Source organism: Mesocricetus auratus, unplaced genomic scaffold, assembly GCF_017639785.1.
Source record: "Mesocricetus auratus isolate SY011 unplaced genomic scaffold, BCM_Maur_2.0 Super-Scaffold_100010, whole genome shotgun sequence".
NCBI classification, from domain to species: domain Eukaryota; kingdom Metazoa; phylum Chordata; class Mammalia; order Rodentia; family Cricetidae; genus Mesocricetus; species Mesocricetus auratus.
In genome coordinates, this window is record NW_024429194.1 from 65825204 (window position 1) to 65851678 (window position 26475).

The following is a 26475-nucleotide window of genomic DNA, read 5'->3' on the forward strand; positions in this document are numbered from 1 at the left end:
TAACCAAACTTCTCACTTAAGCTCTGTCTGCCTGCATGTTTGTCCCTTGCTCTCCATGGAATCCGCCAAGGTCCCCACTCGATTTTTTTTCCTAACCCTAGGAATATGGTAGGAACATTCGAGGGGAGCAGAAAATAACGGCACAGAAATGAGGCAGCCAGGGCGGGAGAGGTGTCTCGGGAGTTAAGAATGCAGGTTTCTTTACCAGAAGATTGGAGTTTGGTTCCCAAAATCCATATCAGGTGACACACAACCACCCTTAATGCTAGCTTCAGAGTATACAGTGTCCTCTCCTAGCCTCTCCCGGGCACGTGCGGGGTGCACACACAAATATTGTTAATATTAATAATAAAATACAGGCAACACTGTCTGTCTAAGGCAGTAAAAATAAAGGGCTCAGCCTGGATTTCTTTTCTAGGTTTCATATTAAATGGAAGCATGCTGCTAATATTGTTAAGTACTTTAAAGTTCACTCACTATATTCACAAAGATGGCTGCAGTGATAAGTTTGTCTATGTAAAGATTTACTTTAAAATAAATAAATCAAATTAGAGCATAGCATGGTGGTACACACCTTTAAATCTAGCACCCAGGAGGCAGAGGTAGGCCAGTCTGTGAGTTTGCGGCCAGCCTGGTCTACAAAGTGAGTTCCAGGACAGCCAGGGCTGCACAGAGAAGCCCTGTCTGGTGTGGGGAGAGGGTTATCTTGTAGATTTATGTACAAAAGAGTATTTGGTTTTCTGGCCACAGAGCCTATGTCTCATGCTCTTTACAGCTCTGTCCTTACCTCCTTAAACCCTTGCTTTAAAACCCTTGACCATGATGTAAGAAAGGTCTATTAACAGGCTGTTTGAAAAGTTATCTTTGGTTTCTCTTCCCTGTGGCTTCAGCGTCATATGAGCCTTTTCTTGACAAAGGCTAACTGGTAGAGTTTGGTTTCTTTGCCCAAGTTTCCTGTTTGGCTCAATAGTTTTGAAGTTTTCAAGCCGTCTTCCCTGAAGTCTTTGGAAGAACCTCCAGAGCCAGTTCTAAAAAGGGCCGAGCCCAGGACCCTGCACTGCAGGCCTGAACTGACTGCTTTTATGTTTTAGGTTTTTAGTAGGATAACCTTGAAATGAAGGTCCTGCAGCTGCAAGTTTGAAGCCACACCTGCCTAACCTTTGTTCCACTCTGGCAGATAAGGAACTTGAAGGCTCAGCAATGGTGATTAAAGGTCACTCAGCAAGATGTGGAATTGGTCAGTCCAGCACACTGACCCCTCAGCCCCCTCCAGTTCTGTTTCCTCCCTTTCACGGAACCTCGTATACTTTTATTTTTGGATCCCCTTACTAAAGAAGGTACAGGGTTAGTTGGTGTGTGTGTGTGTGTTTGAGGGCGCACATGCGCTCCAGTGTGTTCTTTAATAATAATAATGAAAAAGGCCTTCAGATCTCCCTGGATAATTTCCTCTATTGCTTCTCTTTAACATTTTAGTGGTGAAATTGTTGCCTAAATCTTGGGAGTTTCCATTTTTCCTTCTTTTGGCTCAGAGTTCCCTTTGCTCTATTTGAAAGCATACAATCAAGAGTCATAACTCAGGATCTCTGTCTTCTGGCCCTGCAAACATTTGAGACATTGTTATTGCTCCCCAGATAATTTTAGTGTCCTCTGTCAGCTGCCTGCCTTGCAGCTGTGCATTAATGAGCAGTTGCAAGATTAAAGTCCATGTGTGAGAGACAGGAGACTGGACCACAGGAAGTCTGGGATGAGATTTTATTTTAGAATTTTTTTTTTTGAGACAAGGTTTTAATATGTAGCCCAGGCTGGCCTTGAGATCCTCCTGAGTGCTTGGATTACAACAAGTATTATCACACTTGGTCTTGTTTAGAGGAATGTCATCGAAAATCCTTTCATTTCTCAACTCGAGTCTTCAAAGTGCCCTCCCCTCCCCCACATCCCCAAATGAAGTCTGAGGCCTGAATTCTGGTTCTACACTTTGGGGGTGGCAAGAAAGCCCCGTGGTAGAGCATGTGCCCAGCATAAATAAGTGTGTAGGTTGAATTCTCAAACCTGCAGGAGAGTTGGGTGCTAAGCTTCCCCAACCTGCATGGCAGCATGTGAAGGGTCACTCCAGCCCAGAAGGAGGAGGCTCGAGTAACACAGAGAAACCCATCTCAAGAAGGAGGAGGACAGCTGGGCGATGGTGGCGCACGCCTTTAACCCCAGCACTTGGGAGGCAGAGGCAGGCAGATCTCTGTGAGTTTGAGACCAGCCTGGTCTACAAGAGCTAGTTCCAGGACAGCCTCCAAAGCTACAGAGAAACCCTGTCTCGAGAAAAAAAAAAAAAAAAAAAAAAAAGAGCACTGGCTGCTCTTCTATTCCCAGCATCCACTTGGCCGCTCACAGCCATCTAACACCAGTCAAAGGGATCTGGTGCCCTCTTCTGGCCTTCTTGGACACCAGGCACCATAAATAATGGATAGCATTTAAAAGAGAAAAACTAGGCATGGTGTGCACAGCTGGCACTCGGGAGGTGGAGATAGGAGGGGGGGGCCAGCCTGGGTTACATAGCAAGTTCAAGGCTATGAAACCTTATCTCGAGGAACAAAACAGAAGCAAATAACCAAAGTATTTTGATGTTTTAAGATTTGTGCTTCTCAGCCGGGCGGTGGTGGCTCACACCTTTAATCCCAGCACTTGGGAGGCAGAGGCAGGCGGATCTCTGAGTTCAAGGCCAGCCTGGTCTACAGAGTGAGTTCCAGGACAGCCTCCAAAACAGAATACAGTGAAACCCTGTCTCAAAAAACAAAACAAACAAACCAACAACAAAAACAGATTTATACTTCTCTTAGGACAGTAAAGGAAAGGGAACCTCTGGATATTTATTGAACCAAGCTCAATAGAAGAACAATTTCCTAACTTGAAGCCTGTGTACTGATTTCTTCTGGCTCACTGTACTATATTATTGCTTAATAACAGTAGATGATTGTTCACAGGGGGAAAACAAGTTGATGGCCCACTCTAAGTCAGTTTAAGTGCAGTCCACCCTGTCTCTCAATTCCTACCTAAGGCAGTCTCTTAAGACTTACTAGTTTATTTGGGGGGAAGAAAAGAAATACACAGATATACTCACCAAGGCACTATTATCAATGGTGAAAAACTGGAAATAATTTAAATCACCATTAAGGTTGAAGCTGATGGTGCATGCCTATAATCCTAGCACTTGAGTGATAACCGCAGGAAGATCAGGAGCTTAAGACCAGCCTCAGGTGCATACCCAGTTTCAAGCCAGCCTGGGCTACATGTGTTAGTATTTAGGCATCTGCACTGGCCTGCCCTTGGGGTTCTGACAGGATACACCCTCAGCTGCAGCCACTAAGAGCACCACCTGTGCACACTCACTGCCTTCCCTTTTAAAAGGGCCCTGCCCACTTCCCATCTCTCTCCCTCCCTCTCCTTCTCTCTCCCTTTTCCTCACCCTCCCTTCCCACCCCCTCTCTCTCTTTCTCCCTCCTCTTCCCCTTTTCTGCCTGTCTGTGTCATCACCCCCTTTTCTCTTCTGCTGCTCCTGTCCCCAGAGACCAGTCTCTCCCCCCTCTCCTCTCCCCCCTTTTCCCATTCCCTTTCCCCTAATAAACGCCTCCTCCATGTGAGCTCTGTTGCATGGTGTCTTTTGGTCTTGAGCCACTTTTTTTTTAAATTACAACATGAGACCTTGTCTCAACAGAGTGAAAATGGGAACAACCATAGAGGAAGAGGGGGCCGTGGTCATGGTGCCAAGGTTTAGTTCTACTTACCATGGAAGACAACTGTCAAGATTGGCAAGGACGCCTGTATTGCTAAGTTGAGGAAATGTTTCTTTGCTCTAACTTCCTGTGTCTTCTTGCCATTTCTTCCTTTCCAGATTTTTCTTCCCTTGGCCTCTCTGGAAGTCTCTTGGGTTTTCCTACCTCTCTGTTCTTTGTGACTCTAACAACTTCTTCCTCATCAACTGTTAAGTCTCCAGCACTGAGCATCTGCTTGCACTACCCAGGCTGTAAATATCAGATCTCTCAGACAGGGGGTCTTGTGTGGGCAGACAAGATTTGTGACTCTGCTTGTAACTAGCTCTCCTTCAGAGCCTCCCTTCTGAGCTCAGATGTTTGTGTCTGACTGCTGCTACCTGAACCAGCAAGATGGCTCAGAGATAAAGTCATTGGCCACCCAGCCTGGTCATCTGAGCTTGACCTCCAGGATTCACATTGATTGAAAAAAAAAAAAAACTCCTGCAAGCTGTCTTATGACCTCCACATGTATGCATGTGTGCACAAACACACATTAAATGTAATTAATTATCCCCTGCCACCCACTAGGCAGTTAATATGGCTGACACTGAACTCTTAGTTTTTCCTGATCTCTGTCCTAGTCAGGGTTTCTGTTGCTGTTGTAAAACACCCTGACCAGGGTGGGGAGGAAAGGGTTACACTGCAGCATTGCTTTTCATCATAGAAGGAAGTCAGGTTGGTGGCACAGGCCTTTAATCCCAGCAGGGAGGCAGAGGCAAGCGGATCTTTGTGAGTTCAAGGCCAGCCTGCTCTAAAAGAGCTAATTCCAGGACAGCCTCCAAAACCACAGAGAAACTGTCTTGAAAAACCAAAAAAAAAAAAAAAAAAAAAGTAAGTCAGGAACTCAAACAGTGCAGGAACCTGGAGACAGGAGCTGATGCAGAGACCATGGAGGGTGCTGCTTACTGGTTTGCTCCCCATGGCTTACTCAGCCTGTTTTCTTGTAGAACCCAGGACCACCAGCCCAGGATGGCCCCACCCACAGTGAACCGGCCCCTCCCCCATCAATCACTAATTAAGCAAATGCTCTCCAGCAGTGATTCTCAACCTGTAGTTTGTGACTCCTTTGGGGATCAAACAGCCCTTTTACGGGGGTTGCCACAGCATGAGGAACTGTATTAAAGGGTCACAGCTTGCCTACAGCCCAATCTTGTAGAGCATTTTCTCAATTGGGGTTCCTCCTCTCAGAAAACCCTAGCTTCGTCAAGTTGACATAAAAGTATCCAGCACAGTTCCCAGAGTTGATCCCTCACAGCTCACCTTCCCAGGAATCATTATTGCCATTGATTTATGGTAGAAATGAGACTTTTTTTTGAGACAGGGTCTCTTTATATAACCCTAGCCATCCTTGAATTCACAATGCAGACCAGGCTGGCCTAGAACTCAGAGATCTGCTTGCCTCTGGGGTGCAAGGATTAAAGGTGTGCGCCTCCATCACTTCCCATCTCTGAGGCTCATTCTTGACTCTGACTCTTTGCTCCCCCCTCTTCATTAGTCATCCGTTTACCTCTGAATTGTATCTCAAGTCTGTTCCCTTTGCTTCTCTGACATGCCACCCAGGGCAAGTCAGAAGTGTTGCACACTAGTAACACTCCTGTTTCCAGATCCAGCCTGTTTTCTACATGCTAGAGTACCTTAAGATTTGCTTATCTTTTTTTGTTTTTGTTTTGTTTTGTTTTGTTTTGTTTTTCAAGACAGGGTTCTCTGTGGCTTTGGAGGCTGTCCTGGAACTCTCTTTGTAGACCAGGCTGGCCTCGAACTCACAGAGATCCGCCTGCCTCTGCCTCCCGAGTGCTGGGATTAAAGGTGTGCGCCACCACCGCCCGGCTGAGATTTGCTTATCTTTATTTTGTGTGTGTGTGTGTGTGTGTGTGTGTGTGTGTGTGTGTGTGTGTGTGTGTGTGTGCATGGGCGCGTGCATGTGTGCCGTGTGTGTGCCTGGGAAGCCAGAAACACTGGCCTTAAGTATTGCTGTGCACCCACTTTTTAAAAGACAAAGAAAAATGGAGCTGGGGAGACGGCTAAGCAAATCGAGTCCCTTGTTGCTGGATGACTGAGCTCAGTTCCGGGGATCCACAGTGTGGAAGGCAAGAAGTGGCTCCTAGCAGCTGTCCCGGCCCCCGCCCCCGCCCCACACCTCTACACAACCCGCCCCCTTGTCTCATCTTTCGTTTTCCATGGGCCTCGGTGGCACTGGGGCCCTTTGTGTCCCTGATATTCTGGGAAGTCTTTGCACGTGCTGCTTTTGTCTCCAATGCTTTTGTCACTCCCTTTCTCCTGGCTTATTCCTGGTGATTGGCTTTCCAGTTTTAGTAAACCTAGAGATCTTTTTTTTTTTAATTATGTATATAGCCTTCTGCCTATATGTATGCTTGTGGGCCAGAAGACGGCGCCCGATCTCATTACAGATGGTTGTGAGCCACTGTGCGTGGTTGCTGAGAGTTGAACTCAGGATCTCAGGAAGAGCAGCCAGTGCTCTTAACCCCTGAGCCATCTCTCCAGCCTCATTTCTTTGGTAAAGCTTGCCTTTTAATTAAAAAAAATTTTTTAATTGAAAAGTTAATGAAGTTGGGCCGTGGTGATGCAGGCCTTTAATCCCAGCACTTCTGAGGCAGAGGCAGGTAGACCTCTGTGAGTTCAAGGCCAGCCTGGTCTACATAGCAAGTTCCAGGACATCCAGGACTGTTACACAGAGAGACCCTGTCTCAACACCACTCTCGCCCCCCAAAAAAAAGAAAAGAAAAGATTATAATTGTATATACTTGTGGCGTATGATACATTTTGAAACATGAGTACATTGTGAAATGACCAAGTCAGACCAACCAACCTCAGTTTTCCCTTTGTCAGTTGTGATTTATTTTGTGTAAAATAGGGTCTCATACAGCCCAGGTTTACCTCAAAGTCATTGGGAAGCCAAGTGATCCTCCCACCTCCCTTCCCCAGCGCTGGAATGATAGGTGTGTGTCCCACGCTTGTCTTGGTGGAACCAGGAGTCAAGCCTGGGTTTGTGCAGGTTGGGCGAGGGCTCTGCCTACTAAGCTGCACGCCAGCTGCCTAAGTGTCTTCAGGGCTGGACCATTGGTTTGGTTCGTTTATTAAGTTGTTGTTATTGTTTTTTAAGGAAAAAACCACACAAAACAGGTTTGTTAAGTACACTGTAGCGGGTGGGGCAGTGTGCCAGGCAGTAAGGGAGTGCTATCGACAAAGTTGTTCTTTAACAGTGTTCTTTTTCTTTGAAGGACCCATTACAGTAGGATGCTTTTTTCATTTTTAGAGATCAGATGCTAGACAATTTGTAAATTGAACCACACCACAGCCCTATATGATGGGTTTGCTTTAACTATTTTACAGAACTTCCTTTTGTTTGTTTTGTTTTATTAGACAGGGTTTCTCTTTGTAGCACTAGCTGTTCCTGGAACTCCTTCTGTAAACCAGCCTAGCCTTGAACCCACAGATATCTGCTTGCTTCTGCTTCCAGAGTGCTGGAATTAAAAGTGTGTGCCACCACTGCCCAACCTCACACTTTTTTTGTTTTGTTTTGTTTTTGTTTTGTTTTTCACGACAAGGTTTCTCTGTATTCTTTTGGAGGCTGTCCTGGAACTCACTCTGTAGACCAAACTGGTCTTGAACTCATAGAGATCCATCCACCTGCCTCTGCCTCCCGAGTGCTGGGATTAAAGGCATGTGCCACCAACGCCCAGCAACCTCACACTTTCTTTATTCCATTATTTAATTAATTTCTGTATTTATTTATTTATTGGAGGCCTGTGTTCCATGGTGCACATGCCACATACACGTGGAGGTCAGAGGGCAACCTTTGGGAGTAGGCTCTCTCCTTCTACCATGGGAAACTTGGAGATGGAATTTACATGTCAATCAAGCTTGGTAGCAAGCACCCTTCCCTCCTGAGCCATTCTATGTCTGTTTGTCTTTCTCTGTGCGCCACACCCCCCTCCCTCTTGTTTTTTAGATAGGGCCTTAATCACCCATGCTAGCCTTGAACTCAAGACTGTCATCTTACAGGTTGGAGATTTTAGCTCAGTAGTAGATTGTTTGCCTGGTAATCAAAAGGCCCTGCGTTTGGTCCCCTGCCTCAGCCTCCCAAGTGCTGGGGATACAGATTTGTGTGACCACAACACAAGCAGCTGGTTTTTTCTTTCTTTTTTTTTTTTTGGATTTGCTTTGGTGTTTGGGACATAGTAGACACCAAGAACTCCCCCCCCCCCATCCTTCCTCCCTCTCTTCGTTCTTTTTCTTTTACCAGGAATTAACTCAGACCTTGTGTGTGCTAGGCAGACTGTATACACACTCAGCCCAGACCCCCTCCCAACACACACACACACACACACACACACACACACACACTTTTCATTTTCTCTTTTAAGTGTGTGTGTGTGTGTGTGTGTGTGTGTGTGTGTGTGCACGTTGCCTGCATGTATCTCTGTGGACCATTTGCACGCAGTGCTCCCAGGGGGCCAGAAGAGGGCGTCACATCCCCTGGGTCAGGAGTTAAAGTCTGTGCTCTGAGCCATGTCTCCAGCCTCTCAACCTTTTTAGAAAAGCTTCCAGTCCTTCTGCCTCAGCCTCCCCAGTGCCTTACTCCTTGAATGAAGACTTCAGTTATTTTGAATTTCTCACTGAAACGAATACAGAGTACAGAATCCATTTTGTGTTGTTTGTTTTTATTGTGTCATCTGGATATTAATCCCTTGTTAGGATATGAGTTCCAAGCGTTCTCTTCTGTTCCACAGAAGCTTTTCACTGTACTGATGCTGTCCTGTAGTTCACATATGTCTTGGATGTTGTTGAAAATCCAGTTCATCTATTTTTATTTTGTTGCCTATTCTTTGGTATGGAATCCAATGAGTCACTGCCAAATCCAATGCTATGACTGGACTTGGTGGCACAGGCCTATACTTGGAAGGCTGAGGCAGAAATGTCTTGAGTTCAAAGATCAGATCCCACATGGGGTCTATAGTGAATTCCAGTCAGGGTGGCTACATAGCAAGATTCTATTTATTTTAAAAAAAAAAGTAGGGTGGAGAGATGAGTCCTCGATTAAGAGCACTTACTGCTCTTGTGGAGGACAAGGGTTTGGTGGACAGCACCCACAACCCTCTGAAACTCCAGTTCTTGGGCTCTTGCGCCCTCTTCTGGTCTCCTCAGGTACTACATGCACATGGGGCACAGACATACCCTCAGGCACACACACCTAAAATAAAATAGATAAATATTTTTGAAAAGAAATGAGAAAATCCAATCATGAATCCTTTCTCTGTGTCTTTTTCTAAGTTTTGTAGCTTTAGCTTTTGACCCATTTGGTAGAGGGAATTCTGTGAGGACCCAGCTTTATTTTCTTGCGTATGGATATCTGGTTCCTGAGACCATGCTCTGAAAATAACCATACTTCCCCTTTGGATGATCATGGCAAGCTTGTCAGAAATCATTTGACCATACATGTAAGGGTTTGTTTCTGGATTATTCTATTCCATTTTTGCATATATCCTTTTTCATGCCTATACCACTCCGTTTACTTATGATAAAATGTATAACATAAAATTTACCATTTTTAAGTGTACAGTTGAGTGGCATGAAGGACATTCATATCATCACCACTTTTCTTTTGTCCATTGTATTCCATTCAGAATATTCCATTGTATAATACACTGTTATTCATTTCCTCCCTCTGCTAGGAGACAGCCAGCTTATTTTCACTCTCCAGCTGTTATAGCTAATGCCACGATAAATGAAGTAACTTTAGAAGTCATTTTTTACTAGGTGGTGGTGGCGCATGCCTTTAATCCCAGAAATTGAGAGGCAGAGGCAGGTGGATTTCTGTGAGTTCCGTAGCCTGGTCTACAGAGTGAGTTCCAAGGCAGCCAGGGCTACACAGATAGGGAACCCTGTCTTGAAAACAACAACAACAAAAACCCAAAGAAATCATTTTTCTTATGTAAAGGTATCTATAGGATAAATTCTGAGAATCTTTCTTTCTTTTTATTTTGTCGAGACAGGGTTTCTCTGTGTAACAGTCCTGACTACCCTGGAATTCTCTTTGTAGACCAGGCTGACTTTGAGCTCACAGAGATCCACCTGCTTCTGCCTCCCAAGTGCTAGGGTTAAAGACATGTGCCGCCACCACCATCTGAGAATCATCTAACATTTGTTTTTATAGTTTTGGCAATACTTTCCAAAGAGGTTTTACCTCTCCACCAGTAATGTTAGACCTCATTCCCCATCTTTTCCCAGTGTTGCTTATTAGCTTCTGAAAAAAAATCTTTCTACTTGATAAGTAAAATATGTCCTGCTGGAGATGTAGCTCCCTTGGTACAGTGTAGCATCCCCAGCACCACATAAAACCAGGTACAGCGGTGCACATCTGTGATCCCAGAGCTTATGGGGTGAAGGCAGGGTCATAAGTTCAAGACCAGATTAGACTACAGGTGAGACCCTGTCTTAGAGAGAGAGGGAGGGAGAAAGAGAGAGAGGGGGAGGGAGGGAAGGAGGGAGGGAGAGAGGGAAGCAGGGAGGGGGTTAATGGGTAAGAGCTCTCACTGCATGAGGACCTCTTGGGATCCCCAGCACCCACATAAAAAGCTGAGCATGTTGACACACGCCTTTCATCCAAATACTCAGGAGACAGAGACAGTTAGATCTCTGTGTGTTCGAGGCCAGCCTGGTCTATATAGAGAGACCCTGTCTCCAAAACAAAACAAACAAAGCCAGGCATGACCCATATACCTATAACCCCAGAATTGAGAAGATGGGTTGGGTTCAGTGAGGGAACTTTTCCAAGGGAGTGAGGCAGAAAACGTTAAGAGGAAGACATCCATGTCCTTTTCTGTCGTCTGTGCAAGCTCTCATGGGTGTGTGCACCTCTGCGGACGCATGCATACACACACACCACCTCTGTCCCTCTCTATCTCAAATGAAACAAACAAAAATAACCCCATGTCATCAAGGACATTGTATAAATGAGCTGTAGTGACTGTATCCTTTATATTAACACCTTAGCTTGGTCTAAATTCAGGCATTGCATGTAGTGAGACTACCTGACAACTGTCTGCTGACAGCAGCTACACTTTCAAGGATGCTAAAGTATGTGTGAGGGAAAAGGAGGCCTGTGCATGTTAGAATTCATGGAGTGTTGTTTTTAGTTGACTAATTCCAAAGGTTTTTTGTTTGTTTATTTGTGGGTTGTTGGTTTTTTTTTTTTTTTTTTTTTTTTTGAGACAGGATTTCTCTCTCTTTTTTTTTTTTTTTTTTTTTTTGAGACAGGGTTTCTCTGTGGCTTTGGAGGCTGTTCTGGAACTAGCTCTTGTAGACCAGACTGGTCTCTAACTCACTGAGATCCACCTGCCTCTGCCTCCTGAGTGCTGGGATTAAAGGCATGTGCCACCATCTCCTGGCCCAAAGGTTCTTGCTGACCTCAGACTCACAAGTAGCTGAGGATGATCTCAAACACCTGATCCTCCTGCCAGGAAGGGCATGGAGTTTACATCCAGTTTATATAGTGCTATGGATGGAGCCCAGAGCTTTGTGAGTGTCGAGCAAGCACCCCACCAACTGAATTCCTTACATAGCCCCTTGCCCTGCACAGTTGTTTTTCACATTTGATCTCATCCTCATGAATCATCATTTTTATCAAAGCACGTGACTTTATGGGGCGCAGGAAGTAAAGGCTGCTGTGAGTCTCTGCCTCCTCTAGGAGACTTGATTAAAGATAAATGCTGGCAGAAATAGGTGCACAAATACTTTACTAAAATGGAGAGAGTAAAAATAAAGGTCAATTTGAAGACATCTTTTTTCTCCCTTCTCTGAAGGTACCAGAAGGCAGCTGAAGAGGCAAACACGGATAAGAAGAGAAATGTGAGTACTCAGAGGCCCCGGGCAGGTGGAAGGAACTTAAGCAGTCTGTGTGGCCAAGCCACCTGCCCCTGTGTGGAGCATGGACTCTGTGTCAGCTGAGCTGGACATGTGTGCCAGCTGGTCTGGTCCCTCAGCCATTTGCTGAGAGAAGTTGGCTTAGGCGAAGGGAATCTTATTTTCAGATTTTTCCTTTTGGACCCCCTTTTTTTCTTCCCTGTACTGAGTAAATGATAGAAGGCCAGATGCTTTACTAAGGTTGGTAAAATGGCCACGCAATCAGCTTAGATGATAGCAGGTTTCCTGGGTCACCATCCCTTTCTCCAAATGGGACAGTCTGCATTTAAAAGAAAGCTGTGCAGCTGGGCTCCTCCACTGGGCTCTTTCTGGAAGCTGGCTCCTAGACCCGGTCTAGTTAGTGAATTTCACAGCTGCTGCGGGGTCCTGCCAGCACCCTGCTGGTCCATTCTCTACTCTCCCCACTCTCACTTCCTGCTAAGCCGGATCATTTTCCCCTTTTTTTTTTTTTTTTTTTTTTTTTTTTGGTTTTTCGAGACAGGGTTTCTCTGTATTGTTTTGGAGGCTGTCCTGAAACTCACTCTGTAGACCAGGCTGGCCTCGAACTCACAGAGATCCGCCTGCCTCTGCCTCCCGAGTGCTGGGATTAAAGGCGTGCGCCACCAACGCCCGGCCATTTTCCCCTTTTTTAGGGTGGAAGTTGCTCTCACTGTACAGCCAGACTGACTTTGAACACACAAACTAAAGAAATCCCTTAGCTTTAGCTTCTAAAGGAGTCAATGTCATAAGGAACATAGCTTAGATGGCTGTATAACATTTACATGTTGGTTTGTGTCTCTAGGGGAGTGGTATTAACTGGGTCTTGAGCTTAATTTTCCTGTGGTTTGAACATCGAGCTCCCTGGTACATTAATAGAAAAAAGCATTTGGTCCTGGTGATCCATGCTGGTAATCCTAGCCTCAGAAGCTGAAGCAGGAGGATTGCTGCAAGTTTAAGGCCTCCCTGAGCTACACAATGAGTTCTTGACCAGCCTTGCCTGCAATGTAAAACCCTGTCAAAAAAAAAAAAAAAGCTAAAAGAGAAGAAAAAACCCCACTATCCACTCAGTTGCCCTCACCTTCTCTCTCCTGCAGGTTCTCCCACTTCCTCCATTTTTCCTTTTACTCAGTTAATTAACAAGTTTTTGTAGGGCACCTACTATGTGCTAAACACTATTTTAGACACTAACAATATGGACCACATCTCGGGAATTTTCATTCTAGTGGAAGAAATAATGACCAAAAAAAGCCAGGGAGCGGCTGTTGGTTTAAAACATTTCAAAGAAGATACAAAAGGTATTGTAGGTGTGATCCTCTCATCTGGTACTTACTTGTTAAGTAACCCTATCTGAGGTCATGAGCCAAAGAGAGGAAAGGTTTGGACAGAAAGAGCAACAGGCAAAGGTCCCGGGGAATCGAGGTGTTGCTATACTGAGGACTAGAAAGAGAAAGTTCTGCAGAGTTCAGGGGAAGACTTGGGCTTCGGCTCTGAAGAGAAAGGACTTTGGAGAAATGTGCAAAGGATGGATGTGACCCAGCTTAAACAGTTGGGGAACAAAGGCGGGGAGCATCTAAGGAGCGTTTCTGGGCCTGGAGATAAGCTAGATGGTAGACTACTTGCTTAGCATTATGAGGCCTGGGTTCAATCCCTAGCACAGAAAAAACCAGGTGGAGACATGCCCAAGCCCACCCCTGGGGAGGTGGAAGCAGGAGGACCAGAAATTCTAGGTTATTCTCAGCTACGTCGTGAGTTCAAGGCTAACCTGGGCTACATGAGACCCTGTCTCAGAAGAAAGAAAGGCAGGGAGGAAAGAAAGGAATCAATTACTCAAGATGTGTGACGTAGGACTCACATCTCAGCATGACTAGGGAGGCTGAGGACAGCTTGAGCTATAGTGAGTTGAGGTCAGTGAATGCGAATGGTCGTTACATAAGGAGATGTACTAGCCATGTGAGCCAATGGTTAGCCTCCCCATGGTCAGAGGAGCACAAATAAACCAGTGAGATGTCCACTGTGATATAATCAGCAAATAAATTTGAAAAAATGTCAGTATTCACTAGTGGGGAACAGGGAATCATGGTACAATCATACAATGTAATATCTGTTCTATCTGGTTAAGATTTATGTGTGTGATATATACATGTCACATGCCTGTAATCTCAGCACTCAGGCAAAGCAGGAAGAGTTCTGGGCTATGTATAAAGACCTATCTTAGCTGGGCATTGGTGGCGCACGCCTTTAATCCCAGCACTCGGGAGGCAGAGGCGGGTGTGTAGAGTGCAGCCTTCCCACCAGCCTGGTTCCAGAGCCGCATCAGTCCCAAATGAACACACAAGAGGCTGTATTATTTATGAAGCTGTTGGCCGTTTGCTTGGTTTCTTACTGGCTAGCTCTGACTTAAGTATTTACCCCATAATTGTTTATCTAAGTATTTCTCTTACCGGAGAAAGGGTCTGGACCTTTTACTCCTCTGGAGGCTACATCGTGGCTCCTAGTGTTTCTCTTTCCCAGAATCCTGCTCGACTCCTAGTCCCACCTATCTTGCTTCCCTATTAGCCATTAGTGCTTTATTCAACAACCAATAAGAGACAGATTTACAGAACGGCAACTCCCATCACAGGTGGATCTCTGTGAGTTCAAGACCAGCCTAGTCTACAAGAGCTAGTTCCAGGACAGCCTCCAAAGCCACAGAGAAACCCTGTCTCGATAAACCAAAAAAAAAAAAAAAGAAAAGAAAAGAAAGTAAGATGACTGAAATGTGAGGAAATGGAAATTATAACCCACCCTGTGCTTTGAGGACCCTTCACTATGCAATGCAAGAGACAGCACTTAAAATAACAAGAAATAAAAGAGCCTTTTTTGAAACTTTTTATTTTGAAATTGTTTTTTAATTAAAGTAATTAAGATGATACTCTCCTATACCTTCGTCTAAGTGAGTGTGGTGGTATACACCTGTAGTCCCAGTACTCGGGAGGCTGTGGCAGGAGGAGCATAGATTAGAAAACAATCTACATAGTAGGGCGCTGCCTCAAAACAAAAAACCCAGCTGGGAAGATGGATGAGCAATTAAGAGTTTGCATTGCTCTTGCAGAGGACTGGGTTGCATTCCCAGTTCCTGCACCAGGCAGTTCACAACGACCTCTAACTTCAGACCCAAGGCCTCTGGCCTCTGAGAGCACTGGCACACACATGCACATACCTATACACATATACATAAATAAAAGCAATAACTAGTACACACATGTGCACACCCCTTTATCAAGCTTCTGATTTACTGTACAGAGCTCTGAAAACATTCCTCAAAGCCGGGGGCTAGTCAGATGGCTCCTCAGTTAAAAGACTAGTTATGGCTGCTCTTCGAGGACCCGGGTTCAATTCCTAGCACCCACATAGCAGCTCACAACTGTAACCCCAGCTCCAGGGGTTTAGACACCTTCATACAGACATACATGCAGGCAAAATACTAATGAAAAATAATTTTCTCAAATCCATGGAGTGCTATGATGTAAACTATAAACTTTATTTATTTATTTTATTTACCAGTTTTTCGCTAATGACAGAGATCTGCTTTTCTTCTCCCAGGACAGAGGGACATGTTCACACACACATGGCAAGTACTTTACCATGAAGCGAAGCCAGTGCATTTCCCCTGGTAACTGTAGTGGGATTGACTGCATGATAGCCTACGTTCCCAGAAATGTGCTTACCATTTTTCTACCCAAGACATGGGAGCGCAGACAGTAACCGTACTGTTGCTCACAGTCTCAGGTCCTTCCCAAGCTCAGACTGCACCTTCTGGAGATGTGTGCCTTGTGCACCAAGCCATGTGGGCACCCAGCCGTGCGCCCAGATTCTAGTTCCTGTGTTTCTGGAAATGTCAGCGTGGTGATTTCTCCCCTCTGAGAGGCCCTACCCAAACGTCTTCCCACCTTTTTTCCCTTTTGACGTGTGTTAGGTCTTGCACCCAGGACAAATGGCTAACTGAGGCGCCTGTAGACATGTCAAAGCAGATACTGCCCGCCAGTCTCCACATTGCCAGGGCCTGCCATGCCCACTTCTGACCCTGAGCTCCCCAGCCGGGTCTGCACTGGGTCTTCCATCCCTAGCTTCTCTTACCCTATAAATCCCAGCCGTTTTGGCCCCACCTGTCTCCTCCTGGCCTCTTGGCTTCTCCCTTCGCCCACATGGCCTGGTTCCATTTGCCAGACATGATCTGGACTCTGCCTCTGCCTGTGCTCTCCCTTATACCAACCCCAGAGGGACAGCCACACCCTTCTTTTATTTCCTTTCTCCATTCAACGTAGAGATTTCCTAGCTAGTCCTGACTGGTGAGATTTCCTATCTAGTCCTGACTGGCTTGCTTTTATATTGCTTTCAGCAGGGTCTTGCATGTTACGTGGCCCAAACTCTCAGCAATACTTTTGCTTCAGCCTTCCAATTGCTGAGATCACTGGCAAGTAACCACTATACCTGGTTCCTCCTCTTGCATCATTCACTGATCTTATTTATTTGCTTTTTTTTTAAAAGATATGATCTTTCTACATATAGGTTCCTGGCTGGCTTTGAGTCACAGACCCATAGCTCTTCTTTCTCCTCAGCCCCCCAAATTCTGGGATTACAAGCCTTAACCCCCATACCCAGCTTCATCCTGCTTTTTTGTTTTTGAAACGATGTGTCATGTAGCCAAGGCTGGCTACATACTCCCTGTGTAGCTGAAGATGACCTCAAACTCTCCCGATCCTCCTGCGTCAGATTCAGCCTCTGCCAAGTGCTGGTGCCACTACACTCAACTTTCTGTCTTTTAAAATGACCTACCTGGCAAGATTTCCTCATGCCAGCTCACTGAGCCACCTCTTCATGTTACATTCAGGAGAGGAAGAGAGATTTAGCCAGAGTTACGCATTTGGAAGGGACTGAGTTCTGGCTCATCAAAGTCGCATGGTCATACAGGAGGGACCCTATGTTATACCTCTGTGATCTGGACTCCAGCAGCAGCTATTATCCGGAGACATCGTCTGCCAGCTCTCAAGTTTGCAGGGTGGAGTGGATCTGGTGCAGGGTGCTGTTGGGAGAAAGAAAGCCATGGAAGTGTAGCAGCTGCTGTGACTGTTAAGAACGGGGGCCTTTGTGACCCATCAGTCACAGGAGAAGCAAAAAGCTTGTGAGGAACGGCGGCACCTAGAACCTCACCGTAATCTGTGCTGCTTACCCCACCTCCCGGAGTGAGCGGAAAGGATGATATTGAAGCCCAGGCTCAGGGTTCTGGGGTGGCTGGTCACTGTGGCCGACCAGAAGTATGCAGGGCCGTGGTACTTTTTTGCTTACTACTGTGTGTTTACACTTGTGTCCTGGGGATTGAGCCAGGGTCTCACACATGCTGGGAAAGCGCTGCTCCACTTAGCTATATTCCCAGCCCTTTTATCCCTTTTTTATTTTAGACAGGTTCTTGCTGAGTTACCTAGGCTAGTCTTGAAGTCATTCTGTAGGCCACAGAGGCCTTTAATGTATAAGCCATCTTGTGTCAGCCTCCTGAGAGGCTGGGATTACAGGCCTATGCCACCAGGCCTGGCAATAGTCATTTAATAATATTGTCACTGCATACTAGAAGCCTACCTATATCAAATTCTATATTACATAGATGAATAAAGGCTCATGTATTCTTTACAGTGACCCTTCATAATAGTGCATAGAAACTGGAAAACCTGTCCAAAGTCACAACATGGCTGGAAGGGGATAGATAATGCAAATAACACATGCTAATTGTAAAGAGTACTAGGAAAAAGCTAGGTGTGGTGGTGCGCACCTTTAATCCCAGCACTAGGGAGGCAGATGCAGGTGGATCTCTCTGAGTTCGAGGCCATCCTGATCTACAGAGCTAGTTCCAGCACAGCTAGGGCTGTTATACAGAGAAACCCTGTCTGGAAACCAGCCCCCCCCTCAAAAAAAAAAACAAAGAAAAGCATTTTTCTGCATCAGTGAAAATACAGTGATTCATGATTGTATCTGAAAAAGTAGTGTCCAGTCACTAAGGCGGATGTAGCTCTACCTCTCAGGGTTCCCTGCGGGCCTGGTGCAAGTGAAGGCAGGGAGGGACCTCAGTGACACATCTTGTCTGTGGCAGGAGGTGATGCTGCCGGCAGTGAAACACTAGCTTTGAGGGACATTTTCCATTTATTTTATTTTTGACACAGGGGCTGTGTTGTGCAGGCAAGTCTTAAACTCCTGCAATTATTAAGCTCAAGCAATTATCCCCCTGCCCCAGCCTTCTAAACAAGTAACTAGGAAACTGGGATTTGTGCATCGTACCTGGCAGGAGCTATCCTCCCCTCCCCCTCTCAACTTGTGTCTTTTGTGTTTCCTCTGCCTCTGGTCCATGCTTGCAGCCTCTAGCCAGGGTTTAAATCCCAGGACCCAGCTGTTCCTCTGTAACTCTATCGTCCAAGCCGTGCTGCTCCTGCGTGAAATGACTCTCAGATATGTGTTCAGAAGAGGAAGAGGGCTAGACCTAATTCCCAATATAGCTGCTAATCCCACTAATTCCCTGAAGTCTTTCAGTCCTGGGTTGCTTGTCCTTTCTTTCCTACTTGAAATCCTGAGGTGTCACAGGCAGCAGGAGTGGAGAATAAGAAGGTCCTGGAGGTTGGTGGCGTTTGGTTCATTTAGGACTCTGAAAGCACAGGATGCTTAATTTTACCTCAACAAACATGTTTCCACTATTCCATGATGTGTTCCTGACAATTCACAGATAGTTTTTCAATCTGTGCTATCATTTTTGACCCACGTGAAAGTAAGCTGTCTTAGGTGTGTGTGTAAATGAGTTCCTTTGAGTATCAGAGTGGACGGCTGTTCTCTTTTCTTGTGAAACCAGTGTGTTTCTCAGCCAAAGGATCTGTAAAATAGTGAATTTTCTAAGATAGCTGCAAATTATATACAGATAAATAGTAGAGAAGAGAAAGATTAGATTATTATACAGAAATAAAATCTGAGAGTTTGCAGGGCAATGATGGCACTCACCTTTAATCCTAGCACTTTGGAAGCAGAGGTAGGCAGATCTCTGTGACTTTGAGACCAGCGTGGTCTACAGAGCAAGTTCCAGGACAGGCTCCACGGTTACAGAGAAACCCTGTCTGGGAAAAACAAAACAAAACAAACAAAATCAGAGAGTTGGGAATGCTCAGGAGTAGAATATTTGCCAGCCATGCAAAAGGACCTTCTGTTTGACCCATGAGACTGGAAAGAAAATGTTTATATACATGCAAATTCTGTCTGATATATACTAATACCACCCATGCAAAAACTGTAAGTCTCTGGTTTAATAGATGGGTCGAGTTCTCCATGTTGCGCTCCATAATTATAATTGGAATTGCATAGGTACCGCATCTTTGTCTTGTTTTCTTGTAAGAAAAAATTCCTAGCATGCTTCCTCCTGTACTTTTGTAGCATACTTGGGTGAACTTTTATTTAAGTATGGTTACCATCTTGAAGGTACCTAGCGATTTGCTTTTTCTTCTTGCTTTCCGGGCGAGTCTTGGGAAGAAAAAAAAAAGTCTGTCCATTGCAACTTCCATGAGATGTAGGCTGTCCTCACTGCTCACTTTGTCCTTATAAGGCTATCCTGTTTTATCACTTCCTGCTTCAGCTCCTGACTTTTCCTTCTTCCCCCTCCGGGCCCTGGGTGGATGCTTGCTCCTGTGGCAGGGCAGTCAGTAACTGCTCACAGCTGTCTGAACCGGGGGTGGGCCAGGCGCAGCCAGCATGGAGTTTTAACTTTCATTTTACAAAGAAGCTTGTTTGGTTGTTGCGGCAGGCAAGTTCTAACTGGTCTTTACCTCTTGTTCTCCTAGAACACTGAAAATCTCCCCCAGCACTTTAGAAGAGGGACCCTGTCCGTGCTAAAGAAGAAGTGGGAGAACCCCGTGGCCGGAGGCGAGTCCCACACAGACACACTGCCAGACAGCAGCAGTGAGGGTGTGCGCAGAGTGGACCACCCTCCGGCCAGAGTGAAGGAGGGCGCTGCTTCTGGATCCAGAGCAGGCCAGGAAGGGCTAACCCAGCCCAAACCTAGATTTGGATCTCGTCCGGAAGCCGTTATTCAGTGTCGGCATTCCCCCTCAGAGGACAGCCTGAATCTGAAAGCCCAGGCCACAGAAAGTCAGAAGATGGAAAATTGTCTAGGAGATTCCAGGCACGAAGTAGAGAAATCCGAAATGAGTGAACACACAGATGCTTCGGGCAAAATAGAGAAATACAATGTTCCGCTGAACAGACTAAAGATGATGTTTGAGAGAGGTGAACAAAGCAAGGTAAGAGCCGGGTGGGCCTGGAGCTCACTGTGGAAAACCTGGAGTACTAACTGTCTGTCTGGTCAGCTGCAGTGGAGTCGAATGTGCGCTCAGTATGTCTTTTTATTCGAGTGCATTAATAAAAGTCTCAAGTGAGCTATTTACACGGGTGCTGTCCTGTTTCCTGTTAAGTCTAGCTCATTCTGGGATTCAGGTTCGTACCTAAAAATAAAGAGAGTTGGATGCCAATATGACTGTGCGCTCTCATACACTTGCCCCTTTAATTTGTCTTCCCATGTCTTTTGTCGTTTGTAGCCTTGGGGGTGAAATTGCTGCTTGAATGGCTTTGGACACAGCTGCAGCCTGAGAGTTAAGGCCAGAGAGTAGCATTGAGACTGAGGCTTGGTTGTCTCCGTGCTAGCTGAGTCCCTTCTCTTCTCAACCTCCTCATCTGCGCCTCCCAACAAATGTTTTTTATCAGCTAAACTCCTCTCCCAGGAAAAATCTGAAAGCCCGACTAGGGCAGCTAGCTTTCAGGAGTTTTGACTTGCAAATGCACAGGGTTGCGTTTTCCTGCATCTGCTAATGAAATTTGATACTTCATGTGGATCGCACACAAGTCCCCAGAGGGAATTACTTAACTAGAAAATGAGTTGCACATGCTGGTGCCTTGCAGCACGCTCCAGGGGCTGCAGAGCAGGTCAGTTTTTCCAGTTTTCTCATACTTTCCTACATATCTGGCGTTGTATGCGGGATAGTTTTTTACAACAGCCCTCATAATGAAATAAACGTATCTGACGGGTAGCAAAATCATCATATACTCCACATTTCAACTACTTGGGAAAGCTGTCTTTTCTTAAGCCAAATATTTGGCCCGAATCCTGGTATTGGTGAAGTAATAGTATAAGGCATTCCTTCCGAGATAAAGAAAGTAGCTCATCCTCTCCAGTCCTGGGTTATGTCTGGGGTGGTACTGTCAGTTCCTTCCAGTAACTCCCTGAAGCTGCTGCCTCCCTACCCAGGGGAGGCCATGACTGGAAACCGTCTTTGAATGCTAGGAAGAACTTTTTAGGTTTTGGGCTATTTGTTTTGTTTTGTTTATTTTTTTAGCTAGAACCCTTTTCTGTGTATGCAGTTTAGCTCCACTTTGACCTGAAAACAATTGACAAGTAACCGCAAAGCAGTCCCATGGCGTTTCTTAAGCTCTCCTCTCAACTTCTTTAGTTCCCTAGGCCTGCCCAACTCCCTCTTTCTCCTTTATGGTCTTGATAAAGAAATGTTTCTTATTAAATGGGAAGAAGAATTTTAAATGGAAGGAAAAAAATGTCAGAGAGCCTAAGGAGAGAGGAAGGGACTTTGTTGTGGCTCAAAGCCCCTTTGTGAACCCCTCACAGACCCGCCGGGGGTGGGGTGGCTGACATCATGCAGCACACAGAGTGTGGATTCAGTGGAAGGGCCAGTGCGTGTCAGAACTGGCCCCAGGTAAGAGATGGTGGGACAGCAGCAAACGAAAATGCTAATTATGTGTAAGGCTTTGGTGAGAGACCTCTTTCTTGGAAATGTCTATTGAGAGATGGGTCAAGACAAGTCTATTAAAGAAATAGTCAAAGCAGAGGGTGGGGGTACCCACTATATAAAGACTCATGGTGACCCCTGGTGACCCATGACTCATCTTTTCTTTCTTTCTTTTTTCTTTTTTTTTTTTTTTAAGTTTTTTGAGATAGAGTTACTCTGTAGCTTTGGAGCCTGTCCTGGAACTTACTCTTCACTCTAAACCAGGCTTGCTTTGAACTCTCAGAGATCTGCCTGCCTCTGTTTCCGCAGTGATGGGATTAAAGGCATGTGCCACCACTGCCTGACCCCAGGACTCATTTAGCTAGCCAAGCTACAGTGTGGTAGGTAGCCTATGTGGATTCCCTGACTCTGCATAAGAAAGGAAAAGAAGGACAGCAGGAGGGTGGGAAAGAGAGAGATCCTGCAGCCTCAGCGTAACCTCATCGCTAAACCCTTTGGAAGACGGCTCTGAGAGTTACATTGCCTGCATATATGTCTGTGTGCTGTGTGCACGCCCACGGACACCAGAAGAAAGGATGAGGTCTGGATCTCCCTGGAACTGGAGTTAAAGATGGGTGCTGGCAATCAAACCCAGGATTTTGTATTGTTTTGTGTTGTTTTGAGGCAGGGTCTTATGTAGCCCAGGCTGGTCTTGGGCTCTTTATCCCCTGCTTCCTTCCAAGTGCTGGGATTATTGGTGTATATCATCACCACACCTGCTTCATATACCTAATTAATCTAGCTTTTTATTGAGTTACTACATCACCGATAGCTTATATGGTTCGAAAGTGTGGGACTGTTGTAACAGATTTCTCACTGTAGCCGAACAGTTCTTGTAAAAGACATATCTATATAAATCACATTTGGTGATTAATGTCTCCGTGTAATCCTCCAGTCTTTTGTGGTGAGATTATAATGGTGCCCCTTGAGCAATTCTTTTTTTTTTTTTTTTTTGGTTTTTCGAGACAGGGTTTCTCTGTGGCTTTGGAGGCTGTCCTGGAACTCGCTTGGTAGTCCAGGCTGGTCTCGAACTCACAGAGATCTGCCTGCCTCTGCCTCCTGAGTGCTGGCCCCTTGAGCAAGTCTGATACTCTTCATTGCTTCTTGTCCGAGTGGCTGTTGTTGGTGTATCATCGATCAGTCATCTTCTAGTCTGTATTGTGCCAACTAACTGCTTCCTGCTCCAGCCAGTCTGATTTTAGTCAAACATGTTGAAACTCAGTGCCAAGACTGGAACATTACATAAGCATTTGTGGGGCAAAGGCAACACCATCTGTGAGCCAGGTACCGACCTGGGTCTGAGCTTCCTGCTGTAGGGCTCACTCCTGACTAGGCAGCAGATGCACATAGATGCCCAGCTCCTCTGGCCTCTAGATGCTGCTATGTAGACCCTTGAACTACTCGGGAGCCTCTAAAGTTATTTTGTCTGGTTTCCTGCTCTCGGTTAGGATATCATAACTCCAGCTCAGCTTTACACATGGAAACAGCTGAAGTTAGAGAAGTTATGATAGGGGAGGGTGTGCCTGATGTCATGTGACTAATCTCAGAACAAGGGCTACCATATAGCACAGGCTCCATGGATATTAGAACTGGTTACTGTTCAGACACAAATGGCTATAGCCCTGACTGTCTTTGACATCTGTGGAAACAGATAAACTTGAAGCTCGTATAATAGTGGTATCCTCATAAATAAGCTCTCTAATCCCTGTCCCCCCAGACACTGTCTCTCTGTGTAGTCCTGGCTGTCCTGGAATTCACTCTGTAGACCAGACTGGCCTCGAACTCACAGAGATGCACCTGCCTCTGCCTCCTGGTGGCTGGGATTAAAGGTGTGTACCCCAACCACCCAACATACATACAACTGTGTTTTATGTAGCTTTAGTCACTACATAACTCCCTGTTTTGTTGCCTTTATCTCATTTTACTTTATTTTTGTTTAGTCTTTGTTACATAGGCCTAACTGTATCTTCTTAGTTCATGCACTTCCCCTTTTGTTTTTGTTTGTTTGTTTGTTTGTTTGTTTTCAGGACAGGGTTCTCTGTAGCTTTGGAGCTCTGTAGACCAGTCACAGAGAGATGTCTACCTCACAGAGTACTGGCATTAGAGGCATGAGCCACCACCACCCAGCTGCATTTCCCCTTTTCTGGGCTGTATTTCATAATCTGCGTAATCATTTTCCAGTAATTAGATTTTTTTCTATCTCTGAGCAATTTGGCAGCAATGTTTTGTTTTGAATAACTTCTTTGGGCTATATTCTATGGTAGTACCATATTTAGAAGATACATCTTTCCGGATGTTTTTCTTACATATTTCCAGCTTGTCCTCAAAGATTGTACTGTGTCAAAACTAGCCATTGCCTGAGCACATGACCCCAAAAGCCTCATCCACTGTTGGCTTTGTAGGGTTCTTAACTATTATTTTTATTTTATGTATGTACATGTTTTGCCTGCATGTCTGTGTACCACATGGGTACCTGAAGTCCATGGATGCTAGAAGAGGGCGTCAGAATCCCTGGAGTTATGGATGCTTGTGAGCCCCCATGTGCTGCTAGCAACAGAACCCGGGTCCTCTGGAAGAGCAACATGTGTTCTTAACTGCTGAGCCAACTCTCCAGCTCCCATATTTTTAACTACTGAATTAGCTTACTAGATATGAGATAGCACTTTTTCTTTTTCTTTTTTTTTTTTAACTTACGGAGCACTTCATGAACTTGCATGTCATCCTTGTGCAGGGGCCAGGCTAATCCTCTCTCCTCTCTCTCTCTCTCTCTCTCTCTCTCTCTCTCTCTCTCTCTCTCTCTCTCTCTCTCTCTCTCTCTCTCTCTCTCTCTCTCTCTCTCTCTCTCTCTCTCTCTCTCTCTCTCTCTCTCTCTCTCTCTCTCTCTCTCTCTCTCTCTCTGTGTGCTTATTATAAGGTGAACACAATTTTTATGGAACACTCAGAAAATGTAGAAACATTCTGTAACTTCTGGTGATAACTGCTTCTCTGTATTTATTAGGTTTTCTTTTTTTTGTGAGGGGGGGTATTTTGAGACAGGGTTTCTCTGTGGCTTCTTCTCTGTCCTGGAACTAGCTCTTATAGACCAGGCTGGCCTCGAACTCACAGAGATCCGCCTGCCTCTGCCTCCCCAGTGCTGGGATTAAAGGTGTATGCCACCACCGCCCACCTTGCCCGGCATTTATTAGGTTTTCTATTGCAGTGATAAAACACCAGGACCAAATGCAACTTAGGGAGGAAAGGGTTTGTTTTGCTCACACTTCCAGGTCACACTTCATCACTGAGAGAAGTCAGGGCAGGAACCTGGAGACAGGAGCTGAAGCAGCTTACTGGCTTGCTCTCCATGGCTTACTCAGCCGGCTTTCTTATAGAACCCAGGGCCTGCAGCCCAGGGATGGCCCCACCCACAACGGGCTGGACCCTCCCACATTAATCATCGTTCAAGAAAACATACCACAAGCTTTCCCATGGGTCAGTTGGGTGGGGGCGTTTTCTCATTTGAGAGTCCCTTTTTTCCAATGCCACTAGTCTGTCCTTGACATAATAAAACTGGCCAGCACATCCTCCTATGCGCATTTTTTATATGAACAACACATTTTGTTCAGTGTCCCTGAAGAAGGAAAATTTTTATCACTTAATTCTTTGAGAAGTTAAGAGATTTCATTTATACCTCACAATTTCTATACAGAGTTCTGCAAAGTTCCATTTTTCCCTAGGACTTACCCTTCCTCATTCTTGATTTTTGGGAAATCAAGAGTGTGAAGGGGAAGGGTCCGGATGAGAATACAGAAGGCAGTGAAGGGTGACATAAGGAACTCCGCAGAAAGCTCTGACAGTCGTCTTTTGGGGGAGGAGACAGGATCTCATGTAGCCCAGGCTGAAATCCATCGTTGACTCCTGATCCTCCTACCTCCACCTCCTGGAAGCTGGGATTTCAGGCTTACACCACAACACCTGGCTTGAGAACCCGTTTTGCCAGGTGTAGTGAGTGGCCCATGGCGTACAATATTCATCCCAGCACTCGGGAGGCAGAGGCAGGAGAGTCTCTGTGAGTTCAAGGCCAGCCTGGTCTATATAGTGAGTTCCAGGACAGCCAGGGCTGTTACATGGAGAAACCCTGTCTCGGCAACCTTTTTTGTTTTGAGACCAGGTCTCTCACTGATCTCACTGCATCTGAGCTCAGCCAATGGCAGGCTCCAGGGACCCACCTATCGGTCCATGCTAGAACTGGGGTTACACACATGCATCATCACACCTGGTTTTAACATACGTCCTGGGGATCCCAACTCCATCTCTGTGCTTATACAGCAAGCACTTTCATCTGACTGAACGTGGTGTCCCATGCTTGTAACCCCAGCACTTAAGAGACTGAGGCAGGAGGATTGCCATGAGTTCAGACACACCTGAGCTACAGAGGGAAATAATTACCCTGAAAATAAGGGCAGATAAGATAGGATACCTGGCCCGGCGTTGGTGGCGCACACCTTAATCCCAGCACTCGGGAGGCAGAGGCAGGCGGATCTCAGTGAGTTCGAGACCAGCCTGGTCTACAAGAGCTAGTTCCAGGACAGTCTCCAAAGCCACAGAGAAACCCTGTCTCGAAAAACCACACACACACAAAAAAAAAGATAGGCTATCTGCCTTGCTAATCATTTGGAACGCAGTTTCCTTTCTTTCTTTCTTTTTTTTAATTCTAGGAAAAAATATTCTACAGACTCCTGGCTAAAAGCTCTAAGTGCATACTCTTGTTGGTATATGTTAATATATTTGACTGTTGAATTCACAGAAAGTACTCTAGAGGCGTTCACATGAGGCACGGCACAGCCAGCTGACAGGGAGGAGAACTTGTAGGGTGGGGCGAGCCAAGCCTTGGGAAATTCCACAAAGCCCTAAGATAAAACGTCTTGTCTCTGTTT

General features: G+C 45.7%; 1 protein-coding gene and 1 pseudogene across 2 annotated transcripts in view; one reads left to right on the forward strand and one right to left on the reverse strand.

The window, feature by feature from the left end:
- Positions 1-26475, forward strand: part of Lima1 (LIM domain and actin binding 1) — a 96338-nt gene that overhangs the window by 38011 nt on the left and 31852 nt on the right. For both annotated transcript variants that reach the window (XM_005067237.4, XM_040753825.1), the window contains exons 3-4: positions 11627-11672; positions 19571-20029. In XM_005067237.4, the coding sequence (XP_005067294.1) occupies positions 11627-11672; positions 19571-20029 (505 nt within the window). The remainder of the gene's footprint in view (positions 1-11626; positions 11673-19570; positions 20030-26475) is intronic.
- Positions 24249-24314, reverse strand: LOC121142983 (annotated as a pseudogene).